At 37.8% G+C, this 17572-nt stretch overlaps 1 protein-coding gene across 2 annotated transcripts in view; it reads left to right on the top strand.

The window, feature by feature from the left end:
* LOC109046514 (cAMP-specific 3',5'-cyclic phosphodiesterase 4B-like) overlaps positions 1-17572 on the top strand; it is a 70298-nt gene that overhangs the window by 16227 nt on the left and 36499 nt on the right. Inside the window, exon 3 of one of the 2 annotated variants that reach the window (XM_042770265.1) lies at positions 11178-11398. In XM_042770265.1, coding sequence (XP_042626199.1) covers positions 11178-11398 — 221 coding nt within the window. Of the gene's footprint in view, positions 1-11177; positions 11399-13058; positions 13367-17572 lie in introns of those variants that run through there. The other variant, XM_042770272.1, reaches the window with a different exon arrangement.

The raw sequence follows: 17572 nt of genomic DNA, 5'->3' as shown, positions 1-17572 counted from the left end.
TGTGGTGTAACAGTGATCCAATATATTACTGTCTCTGGTGGGACATGTAACATGCTGTCTGTATTTTGGCAGTTCACGGGAGAGATTGGCTAAGAATGATAAAGATGGAGTCCGGGTGTTGTTGTTCTGTCTCTGTGATCTGATCAGCGAGTTTCTGTAAAGCCAGACTTATGTGCGCTTGCAGAGGGATGTAAACACTCACCAGAATGAACAAGTGAATCTCCCGCGGCAAATAGAACGGCTTGCAGTTGACAAAGAGCACTTCTAGATCTGAGCAGCACATCTTCTTTAACACAGTTACATCTGTACACCACCGTTCATTGATGTAAAAGCATTTCCTGCCGCCGTGCGATTTCCCTGTTGATTCTGTGTCGCGATCTGCTCTAAACAGCTGAAAGCCCGGCAGATGGAGCGCGCTGTCCAGTATGGCGTCATTCAGCCAGGTTTCCGTGAAACACAGAGCAGCAGAGTGTGAGAAATCCTTATTTGTCCGAGAGAGCAGAAGGAGTTTGTCTGTTTTGTTGGGGTGTGAGGGGAGATTTGCCAGATGGATGCTAGGCAACGGCGTCTGACAAGCGCTCCAGCTCGCCGTCCCCGTCTGCGCGTCCTGAAGTGTTTGATCAGTGCCGCTGCTCCGCTGACAACAACGTTCAGTAAAATGTCTTAATAATTGAAATCCAGTAAAGTTCAGCAGTTCTTCCCTGGTGAAACTGATCGTGTTTGCTAAACAAAAAACAGCAAAAACGAACAAAAACAGTACAAACACTGAAGAGCCAAGCACTGAAGCAGCCGTGTGCGGCGCCATCGAGAGATATATATATTTTGCCAATATTTACAGACTATCCAAATGTTAATAAAACAATAGGCCTATCCACCTTTTTCAACGTGGAAGTAAGCCTATGGGTGAGACTTCCGGTTCATTAGCCACTATAGGTAAATAACGAGGAGAATAACAACGTGCAGTAAACAGTAAAACTGGTTCTAAACCTGCATAGTTCTTTCTTCTGTTGATCACAAAAGAAGATACTTTGAAGAATGTGTCTCAACTTAACAGCTAATGGTTGTAACTTCCACAGTAAGGTAAAAAACAAACAAACAAACAAAAAAGTCATTGGGGACCAGAAACTGTTTGGTTACCCACATTATTTAAATTATCTTTTTTTATGTTCAACAGAAGAAAGAAATTATTACAGGTTTAGAACAACTTCTGGGTGTGTAAATGATGACAAAATGTTCATTTTTGGGGGAACTGTCCCTTTAAGTCAGACAGTCCACCGTGAACAACTGAAATGCCTCTCTGTAAACTGTGCGTTCATCATTAGTTACTTTACAGGCACATGGATAACTTTCCCATTCAGCGATACATCTGGAGAGTCTTGTGTTCAGAGGGCAGATGTGAGCTCCTAGATGTTTTAAACCGCGCAAGTTTGTTTACCGCATGCTGCGCTCGTGTCAAAGGGCTTTAATTAACGGCCCTTTAATTTAAGGGACGGGTGGCAACCCAGTGTTTACATTAATTTTGCGTCATAAAAAAAAGAAAACATTTTGACAGGCAAGTGCATTAAACCACTTGCACTGAGTCGCGCACAGCCCCATGCGTGAGCAGTCTTCACAAACAAAGGGCTCATCAGCATTTGAAATCGAAAACAGCCTTCTGTTAATGAGGTTCATATTTTAAATATTTAAGTCCACTGCATTCCAAACCACATAAATTCTGACTTCGTAGAGCATGTGTAAGGAAAATGCCGACGTGCGAGACCGCACACTTCAAGTGTAAAGCGCGTCTCTCATAGCGCATCCTGTGCAATGAAGCCCACTAATGTCCTTGTAAATCGCTTCAACCTTTCGGAACTTTATGAGTGGTGTATGTGTGTGAGGAATCGGAAATTCTCAGAATCGACCCAAAATCGTTGGAGAGAGAATCGCGATGCATCGATTTTTTTTCCCCACCCCTAATAAATATATATATATATATATATATATATATATATATATATATATATATATATATATATATATATATATATATATATATATATATACTGTATATGGTACATCCTACTACTCATGTATGTGTGTGTGTGTGTGTGTATATATATATATATATAGCAAATCTCAGATGCATGATTGTTTATATCACAAAATGTAAACTGTATTATTGCACAACTCTGTATATAAAGTTGAATATATATTATGTCTAATTTTATCCAGATAATTTAGAACACTCATATAACATTTTATATATATGTATACATGTATACACACACACATGCCTTGCAAAAGTATTCAGACCCCTTCATTTTTTTACGTTTTGCATTATGTTAAACTGCTTTAAATTACTTTTATTTGCATCAATTTCAATTTCATTTTCATATTCATTGGATATATATAGCAAATAGCAACTGCTTGATTGCTTATTGTTGCAAAATTTAAACCATGTTATCGTCTGGCTCTAAACTGCTAAATGCGACTTATGAAAAGAGCTATCCAAAAATAAATTGGGAAAAAGGCGAAGACAATATAGAAATGGTCAATAGGACAAGGTATATTTATTAGAGTAAATCTGGTCAGTTTCCATTTTATGTTGAATTTATTGGGCAGAGATAAATCTATATCGATTTCTCAGAAGAGTGAAAACATTGTCACTTAGTGATGCTTTCAAGACATTGCTCTGTTTGTTTAAACAACTCGAAACTTCTGCCTCAAACAATGGCATGATTTTGACACGGAACGACCGGTTTATCTGAGTAATGGCTGCTGGTACTTTAGTTGGCGGAAGCAGCAGTGAAAGTGTTTGGGTAAACGTACATCATTTCTCCTTCTGGTGCACTAGTCACACAGAAATTACAGACATGACCTTTAAAGAAAGGTATACTCAGTATTTTCTTTATTTATGCTGTGCTGGATCATATGACAGTCGGTTTTTGTCTTTGAAAAGTAAAAAAGAGCCTTGACATTGTTTGACTGAGTTGGCAAAACCTTTAGGAGATTTCATAAAACATCCTCAAAGTTCTGGAATAGGTTCCTGTACTTGGAATAACAATACCTTCACTTCTTCAATAGTCTATTTTCAAGTACACGTGCACAATGAAGTGAAATAATGAGGCTAATATTAATCATCTGTATATAAAAAAAAGCAGTTCTCACACTCCAATATTTACATTGCAGATTTTCACATCTGTTCATAAGTTGCTGTACTAGGATGGTTGCTAGGATGTTGCTGTGTGATTGCTAATGGTTCTGAATGTTTTTTTTGTTTGTTTGTTTTTTATCACATTGTTATGCAGTTGTTAGAATGGTTGCTTATTGGTTCAAGCCAATTAAGTGTCAAAGGCATACACTGTAAAATGTTGTGATGTTAAAATGTTAAAGAAAATTGTTTGCATCAGACAAGTCAAAAAAAAAAAAAATGTGCCCAGAACAAGTGTAAAAATTGACAATTAAATAACCTAAAAAGACACATATAATTTTTTTTTTTTTTTTTTTTTTTTTTACAGCTTTACAGTAATAAACAGGAAAATAATAGTATTAGTGTTGCAGAATTCATAAATTATAAAACAAATTCAATTCCGGCCATAAAGAAGCTGTTTAGAAGATAATGGTGTCATTATTCAACTTAATTTAGTTCAGTGCTGATTTAATCTAGTTGAATAACAGTGTCAGTGTTGCAAAGTTCATCGGTTATGAAACAAACTCAATGCAACTAAAGCAACTCTACAGAAGAGAAGTTAATAGTGTCATTATTCAGCTTCAATCAGTTCAGTGTTGATTCAATTCAGTTCAATAACAGTTCAAAGTTCATCATTTATATATTATAAATTTTCATTTTATCACGTAATGAAATATAACTGATAAATTGTCAAATATACAGGTACCAATATGCCATCCTGTAATACCTGATACATTGTCACCATATTTTTGAAGTGATTTTCTAGCAACCACAGCTTGTGTTTTTTACTCTTTTTTTTTTTTTTCTCAGTTTACACTAAACAATTCTTTAAATATTCATGCAATTTTGCTTTAGCATCCAAGAGAAAACTGAAAATGGCAGTGATGGTCAACTGATATGAGACCATATTATTTGTAAACAGCCAGAGTGGAAATTTTGCACATGGACAAAAAGGTCACGTCCTCCACAAGCAGTATTTGTCCAATCAATGTTATTACTAGATCCTTTTTCGATTTAAATGCATCACTGATAATAATATCTAGAGCTATTTATTAAATGTTTGTTTCAAATAACAAACACTTGTTTGTCAGTTTCTTACTTGACAGATAGTGAAACCTTTGTAGCCTGGTTTTAGTGTGGTGAATGTGAGGCAGAAAGGTGTGCGCTGTGACTGTCATTGACTAGAACATAGAGGACATGTTGTCCATCTGTTTCTCTCAGCTACAAGAGAGAATCTGTTTGTCTGATGCTCGTGATCTTTATTGTGAGCTTTATTGGTTTGTACAATAGCTTTTTCCCCAAACTGCAGGGCTTAAAGTAAAACCACTAATCCACTCTTAATAGGCAGGCACATTTTTTTTTTTCAATTTTAAAGGAAAATTCTGTCATTAATTACTCACCCTCATGTCATTCCAAACTTGTAAGACCTTCGTTCATCTTTGAAACACAAATTAAGATGTTTTTAATGAAATCCAAGAGCTTTCTGACCCAGCAACGGAACTACCATGAAATGTAGTAAGAACATCATTAAAATAGTCCATGTGACATCAGGGGTTCAACCGTAATTTATTCTTTTAATGAAGCTACAAGAATACTTTTTGTGCACAATGAAAACAAAAATAACGACTTTATTCAACAATTCTGCTCTTCCGCATCAGTCTCTGCCGCCATTCTTGAGAGTACCACGACGCACGCGTGTGATCCTGTTAACATAGAACACGCATGTGTTGCGGCTTGTTTTCAAGCAGAGGAATGCATTGAGTTGTTGAATAAAGATGTTTTTTTTGTTTTGTTTGCACACAAAAATATTCTCGTAGCTTCATAAAATTATGGTTGAACCACGGAATGAAGGTCTTGCTGGTTTGGAATGACATGAGACAAAAAATAATACTTTAGATAAATTTCAGTCGGGTTTTAGCGGTGGACACAGTACAGAATAAGCTCTTTTAAGGGTTGTTAATGATCTCCTCTTGAATACAGATGCAGGTAATCATGCAGCTTTAATTTTATTAGATTAGTCAGCTCCTTTTGACTCGTTTAACGCAATTTGTTGGTAACCAGGGGACAGTCTTAAAATGGTTTGCCTCTTATTTGGAAAGTAGATCTTTTTCAGTGAAGATCAGTAACTATTTTTCTGCCTCTGCACCTATTACCTGTGGGGACTCACAAGGGTCTATTTTAGGTCTAGTCCTGTTTTCACTGTGAATGCTGCCTTTGGGAATGATCTTTAAGAAGTATGGTATTTCTTACCATCTGTATGCTGATGACACTCAAGTCTGCTTGCCACTGAGACCCAGTAGTAAGGATTCTAATTCCCTATTCCTTAAGTGTCTGGAAATCTTTTTCAGTTGAATGAAAATAAAACAGAAGTTCTTATTTTTGGTCACTCAGCTGGTAGCCAGATGGTAAATGATAACTTGGGTCCATGGAAGGTGTACTTGCAGGATCAGGTGAATCTCTCATATTTGATCATCAAATAAAGACAATGGTTCGTAATTGCTCCTTCTATCCAAGGGCAATAGCCAAACTGTAAATAATTCTTCCAGCCAGGGACCTCGTCTAGACTACTGTAGTGCTCTTTATGATGGGACTTGTCATAAACATATTGCTCGCTGGCAGTTAGTACAAAATGCTGCTGCAAGGTTGTTAATGAATGCTAGGAAATCAGATAATGTTACTCCCTTATTGTCTTTTTTAGGATGGTTACCGGTACAATTTAGGATGCAATATAAGATTTTGATAATGTTTTTAAAGCTCTTCATGGAATGATGCCAGAATACTTAGCTGAGCTTATTGAGCCTCACAGTCCAAGTGTAATACTAAGATCATCAAATAAGTTTGAGATCATCATTTGTACTCCATGACATTTTAGTATATGGAAGTTTTTATGCTTGTCTTGTTGCTTTTTTTTTGTTGCTTTCCATTGTAATGTACAGCACCTTGGAACTACTGTGTAGCCTGTAAGGTGCTATATAAATAAATAAACGAATGAACGATGAGGGTGAGCAAATAATGACAGAATTTTCATTTTTGGGTGAACTATCCCTTTAAATACTTGAAGTGGATTTTGTGAGGTCCAAAAAGAAGTCAAGCATTGGGTTTTCCAGTCATATCCAAACCCCCCAAGACCCTATCCTCCTATCCCTGAGCTCTGGCCATGCATGTTTACTGACAAGCCTCGTAGTTTAACCCTCAGTCATACTCACCATTAAAGGAGTCAGAGTGGTTGCCATGGTAACCGATCCTCCCATCGATTGGCCAGTCTCTGGACATACGTCCATGTATATCTTTATTTCTCTTTTATATATTTGTTTACTTATTTGTTTACTGGATCAGTGCCTTTGGGCAGCCTTATCCTTTACCATGTTTCCCTCAATTCAGCCATTGAAAATATCTAATTTTCTCTCTCAGCCTAATGTTTTTCTCATTCAGTCAAGAGGATAGCAGCCTTCGGGGCTTTAATGCTGTCTGAGGAGGTGTCGCTTGTAGTGCAATGGCTGTAACATCTGTAAAGCGTGACATGATTATTAGATGATACTTCATGCACTTCTCATGGGATTCCCATTTACTTTCAATTAATTCCCCCTCCATTCATTAACTGGGCTATATGTAGCCATTTTTTCGTGACCTTCAAAGTTGCTCAATAAAAAAACATTTGTCTTAATGCTTTCAATTTCACAGTATAAAAGATTGTTCAAGATAGACCCCAAATGATTATATGTTATGTTATGTTATGTTATGTTATGTTATGTTATGTTATGTTATGTTATATGTTATATGTTATATGTTATGTGCTATGTATGTGTTTTAGGACCATAAATATTTTTTTCCACTGTGACATTATTTACATGACAATTCATGTAAATCATTACTTTATTCTTAATGATAATTGCCATTACTGTAATATACTTTATTTATTTATTTTTGAACGAATGAAAAAAAAAAACAGAATGAATTAATGATTAATATTTTCAATGCAGCTTTGCAGTCTTGGAAAATTTTTTTAGAAAAAAAACTTATAAATAATATATATATAATTTTTAATCAAAGAATCAATTTCTGCAAAAAATATTAAGCAGCAAAAACTTTTTCATCATGATAATAATAAGCACTGTTATTAATATTTGAGCACTGATAATAATTGAGCAGCAAATCAGCATATTAGAATGATTTCTGACGGATCATGTGACACTGAAGACTGGAGTAATGATGCTGAAAATTCAGCTTTTCAAAACTGTAGTAAATTTTATTTTACTATATAGGCAGATAAAAAAAAAAAAATTATAATATTTTACAATATTACTGTTTTTACCATTTTTACAAAATTTCTAATATATATAATAATTTGTATAAAAAATTCTAGTACACTAAATATAACCATTATGTACAAATATACATATACATAATAAAATAATACATTTTAGCTACTGACTGTTAAATTAAAAATACTAAAAACTAAAACATAAGTTAAAAAAAAAAAATCCAGGAACATTACATGAGAATTTTGAATGAGAATTACCCTTAATGGTTCTGTAATAGAGTTTTCTTCATGCAAAATCAAATTTATTTATTTTTTTCCTCTGGCTTCAGGATGAAATATGACCCAGACTTGTTCTAGACAGGTTTCATGAGATTCATCCAATTACTGCTTTTGCTTTCTGATACAGCTCTTCATCAATGTGTCAATACATTTCCCAGAATTATAGCTAGTCCTAAACTCATGTTCATACTCAACCAGTAAAATGGAAGCAGTAGCTGTTTTCTCTCTCTCAGTATCTGGATTCCCATCCGCTATCTAATGTACAGGCCGTGCTTGAGGAATTCCTGGTAACACTCCTCTCTTCTGGGCAATTCTAATTGAGCTATAAACAAATTTTGTGGTGATATATTCAGTCTTCAGCTACAGGCTGTTACAAAGAATGTTGTCCAGCGGCTACACTGACAGTGATATGCAATCACACTGAGGGAGCCAGCCGTTAAACACGCTGTATCTATAAAGAACTGTCAGGAGATAAAGTCAACATGCTGGAGCAGTAGAAACTGAACAGTGCTTGATATAAGTCATGTAGCGTAAATGAGCCGTATATAACCAAAAGCTACTTCACTGACATCAACCTGAACAAACCAAGATAAGAACACAATTTATGGACCAAGCTGACTGATAAAGTCCAGTACAGGTTCCCACACTTGTGTGTTTCCTAAAACTTGTGTGTTTATATTGTAATATTTTTGTGTGTTATAAGCAAATTTCAAACTGATTTTTTTTTTAAAAGAAGCTGAGAACCTTTTTATTTGGAGCCGAGTGGTTGTATGAAAAGTTGTTATACTCCACAAAGCCATTCTTCTGCTGTGTGTCGGGAAGTTTTCTGGTTGGCGGTACGGTACAAACAGCGGTGTCCCTTTCAGCAATTCACCTGGGTGCTTCAACTAAAAGAGCAAATCACGGATGATTCCCTATTGCACTATTGCCAGTGGCCGAGAGGTCGCGGTTCAGAGACGCAACGCCTCTCCACGTGCCTCTGGCCAGTCCCTTCAGGGACACGGGGAATTTTGCTCTGATGACTCAGAACGTGATGCCTACTTGGCCACCCAGCACAACTCTCCATCACTGTACCACTGAGGGTACGTCGGCTGTCCCTATGGTGCCACTTGTACAGAGCTTGGGGGCGTGGCTTGTGCTGCCCAACACGTCCTTTTGGCTCATTCCGACAGCTCGACTCAGCTACGCGATTCAGTTCACCAGGCGACCTCCCAAGTTCAATGGCGTTCTCCAGGCTTCGGAGGCAGTCTGGTACGCCTCTGTCTTGCGCAAAAAGATTGCTGTCCTATTGGCAAAGGATGCAATCAAGCCGGTTCCTCCAGCCGAGATGAGTAAGGGGTTTTACAGCCTTACTTCATTGTGCCAAAGAAAAGCGGTGGCTTTCGGCCTATCTTGGATCTGCAAGTCTTAAAATTGGGACTTTGACAAGCTCCCATTCAAGATGTTGATGCAGAAACGTATTATCAAATGCGTTCAAACCCAGGATTGGTTTGCAGCGATCGACCTGAAGGATGCTTCATGAAGCTCGCGGAGGGTGCCCTTGCCCCACTATGGGAAGTGGGCATCAATGTGCCCAGTTGGTGCTGAACTACCTGAGTTCTTTCAGAGGCAGGACAGTGGTACCACTGAAACATTTTCAAAGGCTCCTGGGTCATATGGCATCCACAGCCGCAGCCACGGCACTCGGATTGGTTGATAAGAGACCACTTCAGCACTGGTTACACTCCCGAGTCCTGAGATGGGCATGGCGCCGCGGTACACATCATGTCACCATCACACGATGTGTCACAGCCTATTCAGCCCCTGGTTGGACCTTGCTTTTCTACAGGCTGGGGTGCCCTTAGAACAAGTGTTCCGGCATGTCGTTGTCATGACGGAGGCCTCCAACACGGGCTGGGTCCTGGACTGTGACCTACCTACCTTAGTGACCTACCACCAGCTGCAGTAGACACTATCACTCAGGCTAGAGCTCCCTCTACGAGGCCTGCCTATGCTTTGAAGTGGAGTCTGTTCACGAATTAGTGTTCCTCTCACTAAGAAGACCCCCGGAGATGCTCGATTAGAGATTAGAGTGCTATTCCCCCTCACATGGGGATGCGAGAGCCTTTCTTCTCCCAGTAGAGTTCCCCGGTTGGCGAACCCTGGTTGAGCATCCTCCAGCACCCTCGGCAGTCAGACTTGGTGGAGCAGTCTGACGCCAGGTCCAGTAATGGTGTTAGCATGGCCGGAGTCCCGGTCAACCCCTGTACTGGGCTTGGTGTCCATACGGCTTGATTCCCTACGGGTAATCCCATATGTTTATTCTTCCACGGTAAGGTTTCCCTCTCAGTAAACCCATGTCTTGCCTTGACAGACCCGCTCTGTCAGTCTCTTCTGGCAGTTGTTCCATCCCTACTCTAAGGTAGGATCCACCTCAGAGACACATTCCATATGTAGTACTGCCCCCTGGGCCAGTCCATAACAGTATTTCCATATGTCACCTCCCTATGGGTAGGATGTGGTCTCCGTTTTCCCTTAAGGCTCGCTTCCGCATCGTTCTGCCAGGCTAAATGAACAAATAGGAAAGATTTGAAGCAATCTTTCGCTAAAGGTTGAAATCTCTTCCAAAAACTTTTTTGTGGACGGAACAGCAGCATGGCCTTCTCCAGCAGCGATGTACTCACCGTTTGGCCCACTTCAGTACCAAGGTCAGTGAATTTGTGCTGGGGCTTTGGGAACGTTACGACCTTGGCGTAGCTTTTGTGGCACGCCACAGCTTGTCAACAATTGCAGTGCCACAGGGTTGTGATGGTGTTCAGGTTGTGGTGTTTTCCATGGACTCCATATGTCATTCCACATAACTCGTAGTGACCGATAGGGAGCGTCTCGGTTACGTACATAACCCTCGTTCCCTGATGGCGGAAACAAAGACATTATGTCCCCATGCCTAAACCTTGAACTATTCGCTGTTGCTTGGACACGTTCTCGGCTCCTCTGCGTAAAACCTGAAGAGTGGATGGACCTGTTGCATTTATACCCGTATGCACGGGGAGTGGCTCAGGTATGCAAAATCCACTAGCCAATTTTCATTGGCGTTTTTTCTTAAACTCAGAGATGATTGGCCTCCCAAGTGAGACCCCATATGTTGTTCGACATAACGTCTCCATTCCCTCCATCAGGGAACCAGGGTTACATTCGTTACCAAGACGTCCTTTGGTATAACATACCCTAATAAATCATTAAAGTTTAAGATCTGGAACCTGGATTTATAAAGAAAAGGATCGATTTTGATTAGATATTGACTCAATTATAGAGTGCCCTCCAGTGTATGCCTCAACACACTACATGATTCTTGCATATATTATTTCATTTATTTATTCATGCATTAATTTCCTAAGAAGTTCATTGATTGTGCATGATCATACTGTATGTAGGTGATGATGTATAATATACAGCTACGAAATTTCTGCTCCATTTTTATGGTGTTAGGACAGCAAGGACCTCTCAGGTTGGCCGTCTTCAGGAGCTACGTTGGGTGTGGATCTCTGGCGAGGCCCCAGACGCCACTCAGGAACCCTTGTGTTGCCGCCGTTGTCATGGAGACAGGCAGAGAGGGCCCGCAGTCCTCAAGAAGATCAAGTTTCCAGACCCACGTCACTGGGCTTCATTACTCCACCACGTATAGATATCACACCAGTACCGCCTGATAGGTGAGCTCAGTTATGACTGCTAAAATACAACACCAGAATATTGTGTCAGCACATAAATTTTCAAAGATGATTCAAGGTTAGACTTTAACTGCTCTGTATTTTGTTTTACTAATGAAATAAAATTCACTTACTGAGTGATAGATACAGTTTTTTTTGTTTTGTTTTTTTTTTTACTTTCTGGATCCTATAAATGCTAAATACTTCTCTTTTTTTATAGAATTTTGTTTTGAATTTCGAATGACATCACACTAACTGACAAAAAGGTTCATAGTAACACTGAAAATGTATGTTTGTTTTGAGCAAAGGAATGTCTATTCATAATCAATTTAGAGTCAATCAATTAAATTTTCATGAAAATAATGTGTTTTGAAAGACAGATCTTTTTTTTGTGGGTTATACATTATTTCGTTTTTTGTGAGTCTTAAAAAAGTATTAATTTTCCCTTTCACAAATTCACAAAAATGCAAAAAATGAATATATTCCTCAGTATTTTTTCCCAATACAAGTATCTAAACATCCTTAATTCAAGATAAATTTACTTAAAATGCAAATTTAAGCAGTTGTTTTTTAAGTCTTGTTTTCTGAGAAATTGAACTTAAAAGTGAGTTCATGCATAAAACAAAAACAATTATTTGTCATTAAGGTATGCCAGATTATTGCTGAACAAAGTAAACAAAGTTTAAAATGTGAAACAAAAACAAAAAAGTTAAAGAATTTTAAATGCACAAAAATGCTATTTTAAAATTTAAGTGTTTCAGATTTTCAGTCTGACGACAAAAAAATAAAAGTCTCAAGTTGTGTTCCAAATTTGAGGTTGATATCTCAAAAAAATGAGCTATAATAAGATTTTGCTTGGGTGCAGTACCAGACTTTTCCACGAGATGATGTTCACTTCCCATTCGTTTCCAGTGCGGTCATTTTTGACCATGAAGTGTGACTTTTTTAGGACCATCTAACGTTTTCCATGATTTTTGTGTGTGTGTGTGTGTGTGTGTGTGTGTGTGTGTGTGTGTGTGTGTGTGTGTGTGTGTGTGTGTGTGTGTGTGTGTGTGTGTTCACATAGCAAGTGCCAAAACCTTTACCAAGTTTCGTACTATTCAGATGAAGTTTAAAAAAATTAAAAAATATGTTAAAAAGTGTTCCTTTCAAATTAGTCCTTAAATTTTTTTTTACTTGGTCTTAAAAGTCTTACATTTACCTCTATAAAACCTATAGAAACCCTGATTATTATACATATCATACATCATCAATTAACCCTTAAATAATCCTATAAAATAATATTAAATAATGTGACCCAGTATGTAACTCTGTACAGCAGGATATGGGATCTCATCTGACTGAAACCACATTAAATCCAGTTTATGTAGGCTGCATTTATACCTGATTTGGGTGAATCGATCAAATGCTGTCAGTCAAGACACACTGCTGTTTATGCCAAGTATTAACATTAAGAAATGTCTCGCTTAATGTCGCTCTCCATCCGCACCTGTCTATCCATATCAGGTTCATGATCCATCTAAACAGGGCCAAGTAGAGACTCCAAGAACATTCCGGAAAGGCGACTCTTGGGAAGGGAGGGTGTGCTGGGCAGAGTAGGCAAGAGGGGAGAATAGAGGGGAGGGGAAAGGGTAGGGTTGAAGCAGATAGTGACAAATAATGAATGTAAAAGAGAGTCTGGCCTCCACAGAACCTCAGCACACACTTCTACAGCCAAACCCCTGGATTGAAGGCTTTAGCAAAACTCTGCGTATGACTCTTCCTCATGGATTTAAAACAAGATGCTGACATTAGCCCTTTCAGTCAGATGATGGAGATAAGTTTGGACAAGGGCTGTCAATCTGATGTGAAAGAGCTCGCAGCTGGTGCAAGAAACACTCTCCAAAACTGCCCAGGCATGTTTAGAAAGCTGGTGGTGAATAAAACAGTCCGCCAACGCAGACGTTTCACAGTGGCTGTGTCTCATACCTGGTAAGACTCAATGTTTGCAACCTTGTCTGGCTGGATCCTTGCTTTAATTGAGTCTTACTGTGAGTTTTCATTGAAACCAATACCCCTTCATGAATACATTTGCCACCAGTATCAATGATTTGAATTATTATTACATCTAAGGGAATTTTGTATCAAGCCTCACTGTTACTATTGTTCATATTGCTTTAAGGGGACATGATACAATGGGTATGATTCCTCTAACAACACCCTTTTTATCTTGTCAAAAACATTTCGGTTCACAGTGACCCATTACAGTGCATGTCTCTTTAAAATATAATGAACTACTGTTCACCCCTGTGTTTGGTGGCATGTTAGGAGGAATTACATTACATTTGAATCAAAGTCAAAAAATCATTCGGTTTGATTTGACGAAAAAGTAAAAATGTAGCAACATTGATAATAAATCAGAAATGTTTGTGAAGTGAAATCTTTACAAGAATTATGTTTTTTTTTTAATATTTCTACTGAAGTATTTATCATTGCTTAAAAACATTATAACTTATATGGTAGGTCTGTCTTTAAAGATTTAATGCATTATTGTATAAAAAAAAAAAAACATTGTCTGCAGAGAAAATTAATGGGATTTTTACTTCCACAACTCTACTGAGCTCTTTTAACTTGGACCAGTAAGCAATCACTCCTAGTAACTGCACAGAACACCTTAGCAACCATCAAAACCCTAGCAGCACAGTGGTGAGTTTTTCGTGGGCAGGCACTATTCACATTTTCAGAAAACATTAAAAATTCTTTTGTTAAAAAACTGTTGGGTTCTCAAATTCCCTGTGGAGTTTCTGCCCTCCAGATGCCACTGATGATGATCCTGCACTTTCAGCAGCAACTAGACTCTTGCAATACAAGCCTATTACCACAGACACACACACACACACACACACACACACACACACACGCATACACACATACATATAAGAGGTGATGAGTTGCTAGGCTCTTCTACCAAGGGCTTTGACAGCTTTTATACCATTCTGAATGTGTCGTCAGACAGCCTTCGCAACCCTCTGGCATAACTCCCAATGTCATTTCCCCCAGTTCCTTTTAACCACATGTCTCTGTGGCCTATTATCCTGTCAGCTGAGATGCCTTCTCAGTGTGCTTTCTTTTATAGCTGTTTTGCATTTTTTCTGTTCAACCCAAAACAGACAATGGATTAGTAGACACTTGTACAATATCTAAGCAATAAAATATTAGCACAGATGTTTATAATAAATTTAAGCAAGTATAAAAATATAATATGTAATTGGAATTGCAACCTATTTCTTATTTGTTTCTTTTTCTCAGAAAAGGCATTTATTTCCATGCTCTGTCACTCAGTATAAATTGTCAGATATGGGAATAATGTAAGGACCACTCAACTGGTCCAACAATGGGATCCAACGGTGGCTAAAGGTTTGAAGTGAGTAAAGTAATTACATTTCAATTAAAACCCCTTACCAGTCATCCCCCATTTTCCACATGGAGACAGAAATGACATACCCAAAATAAAAAGGTTTCTGCTCATGATTCTTTCTGACTAGATACATAATCAACATATGTTCACAAAGCTGACACTTCAAAGTTTACTGTTCAAAAATCAGAATTACTCAGACTGTTATTATAATAAAGATATATAAACTCAAACATAAAAACAAAAATAAAAATATTAAAAACATTTTTTAAATGTATTAAAAAAAATTATTGATGTAGGATATGACTTTAGAAACACAATACAGCTAAAGCCACAAGTCTACCAATGCTTCATTTGAAATTTCATAATATAATCTGTAAAACTGTGAATTTTATGAAATATTTTCTAAGGCCATGTCATGTGTGTTTTTAGAGAAGGCTAATAAAATTGATTTATGGTCCTTGTCATCTCCTGTAAACTCTCATGTAAACACTCGTGTGCTTTTTCTTTATGTTTGGCTCCGAATACTCCCCCATTCATGATTCTATTGTTCTTACGAAACCTTTCACACATCGGCCAGGTATGAGACATTATCCGCATTATTCTTTTATCATTATTCTTTTTTTTTATTCTGCCATTATGAGCCATTGTTGTGGTATTTCAAGGTTTACCAAGCCACATTGCTTCAATCCCAGCTATACTTTTACCCCTCTATTATTAAAATTACTATAAAAATACAACAAAACATTTTCTTACGATCTTACAGGAATTATTAATTCACAATGCATTATGAAGAAGAACTGCACCTGCTATGTAGCTGCATTAGAGCTAACGTTAGCATCAAGCTACATCAAACTATTTATGAAATTATTAGTACACTTTTACTCAAAACTCACTTTAAACCCCGATCGAGTGTTATACACATGACCCAAATCTCAAGAAAATCACATACCTACCATTCACTATCGTAATCGTGTGTTTATTATTTGGATATTTCGTGGTTACACAGGTTTCTCTGTGCTGTTGTGGTCAGATATCAATGCAGAAGTGTACAGGAAGCATGTGACACGATGACATTGTCCTGTTATGAGACTTTAAAGATTGACCAGGCGAAGGACGAATCAGAGATTGTTTGAGTCACAGCACGAGCACGGAGCACTGCACACAAACACACACACAGTGCTGGGAGCGGCTATTTATCATCAGATCGCGTAAATCAGTGGAAAATGAATAGATATGATGATTCTGTCAGAAGAAATATGAAGTAAACATGAGTAAATATATCCATATATCTGCATGTACATGCAGTTTTGGACTATAATCCCTTATTGACTGAATATAAATGAGTGGTGAATTTCTATTCAAAATTTGACATAATACGGATTTATTATTTTGCACTCCTGACATAAATTACTGTTACTGCAACAATGTTTTAACAACAATTTTTTATTAAGTGGTCAAATATCGAAACTAAGGTCTTTAATCTTTCTACTGATTGCACAGTTTGTCCAGAGTGTGATGTTTAACGTGCTGTGACAGTGAAACAACAATAATCTGGGGCCGTCGCCGATCCTTGAATGCAAAGGGGTTAAAATCTTTCAACTTTGTTTTATGACAACTCAGACTTGAGTAATGGGAATTGAGTAATGCTATTTAGATGACCTGTCATGCTTGCTCTTCTTTAAAAGTACTTTATTTAGTCTCTATCGAACTATATACACTTGAATCAAAGCAATATTTCCCTAGTCAGAGTTCATGACCACTACTATAGATATAGATAGCTTTGGTCATGCCATGGTTTCCCATGTACACTTAGCTAGAGTAAAATTACAGTGAATTACAACCTATTTAGGTTGGTTGAGCAAAATTCAGTCCTACATGGAAAATACTTTTCCCTTTTTCCCCCCACTGTACATGGAAATTGTTAGAAATGAGCAGACCAGTGCCCCCACCCCGGCCAACCTGACAGGGAGTGTGAGAGAAAGAGAAATTGTTACAGAGAACAGCTGGGGTTGCTGAGTCTTCTTGACGAATCCAGGTCTCAGTCAAGCCCAAGATGCTGAGTGTGGAGTTGAGTATTAAAAATGAAATTAAGTCTTCATCATAAATTAACTCTGCTTTGTTGACAGCTGACTGTCAATTCCAAAGACCCACAGAGAAAGAAAGAGGTGCAGTAGAGTATGTAGAGATAGAATGCAAGTTAGCAACATTGCGTTGCCATCTGTGTGTGACGTTAGGAGAGTATGACACACTGATATGAAAAGACAAAGAAAATGGTTTTCAGTATTTGTTTTTTATTGAAGTAAAATTGTCTTTATGGTTCAGCTCCCTTTGCTTTCTCATTGATGCAGGCAGCTCAATGACCTTCACTTCAAAGCATCAATTTTGACCTGTTCTCCACAATTCCTTTCTTCCCCATCAATCTTTTCATCTCTGTTTAATGTTGTTTTCCATTAGCTTTTGCACTGACTGCAATATATTCTTCTCAGTGGTTTTCTGCATCTCTCTTTTAAACTCTGACATCCGTCTGTCTTTTTTGCCTTTTTGTATTTGTGTTTTTTCCTGTATCTAATTTCTTCATTCAGTGGAGATACACTAACTCAGTCAGGCTTGTGTTTTACAGCTTGTCAACACTGTCTAGATCAGCTTGGTTCTGCTTCAGGAACCAGATTTTGTAAAATAAGAGATAAAAGAAATGGGAAGCATTTTGTCTCCTTTTAATTTCCCCCTTTTCGTCTCTCACGATCTGTCCTCTGCTACTGTCTTCTCTTCTGCAATGTTAT

Source organism: Cyprinus carpio, chromosome A2, assembly GCF_018340385.1.
Source record: "Cyprinus carpio isolate SPL01 chromosome A2, ASM1834038v1, whole genome shotgun sequence".
Classification (NCBI taxonomy): Eukaryota; Metazoa; Chordata; class Actinopteri; order Cypriniformes; family Cyprinidae; genus Cyprinus; species Cyprinus carpio.
The sequence above is the reverse complement of the archived record's forward strand: the minus strand, read 5'-3'. Positions and strand labels throughout refer to the sequence as shown.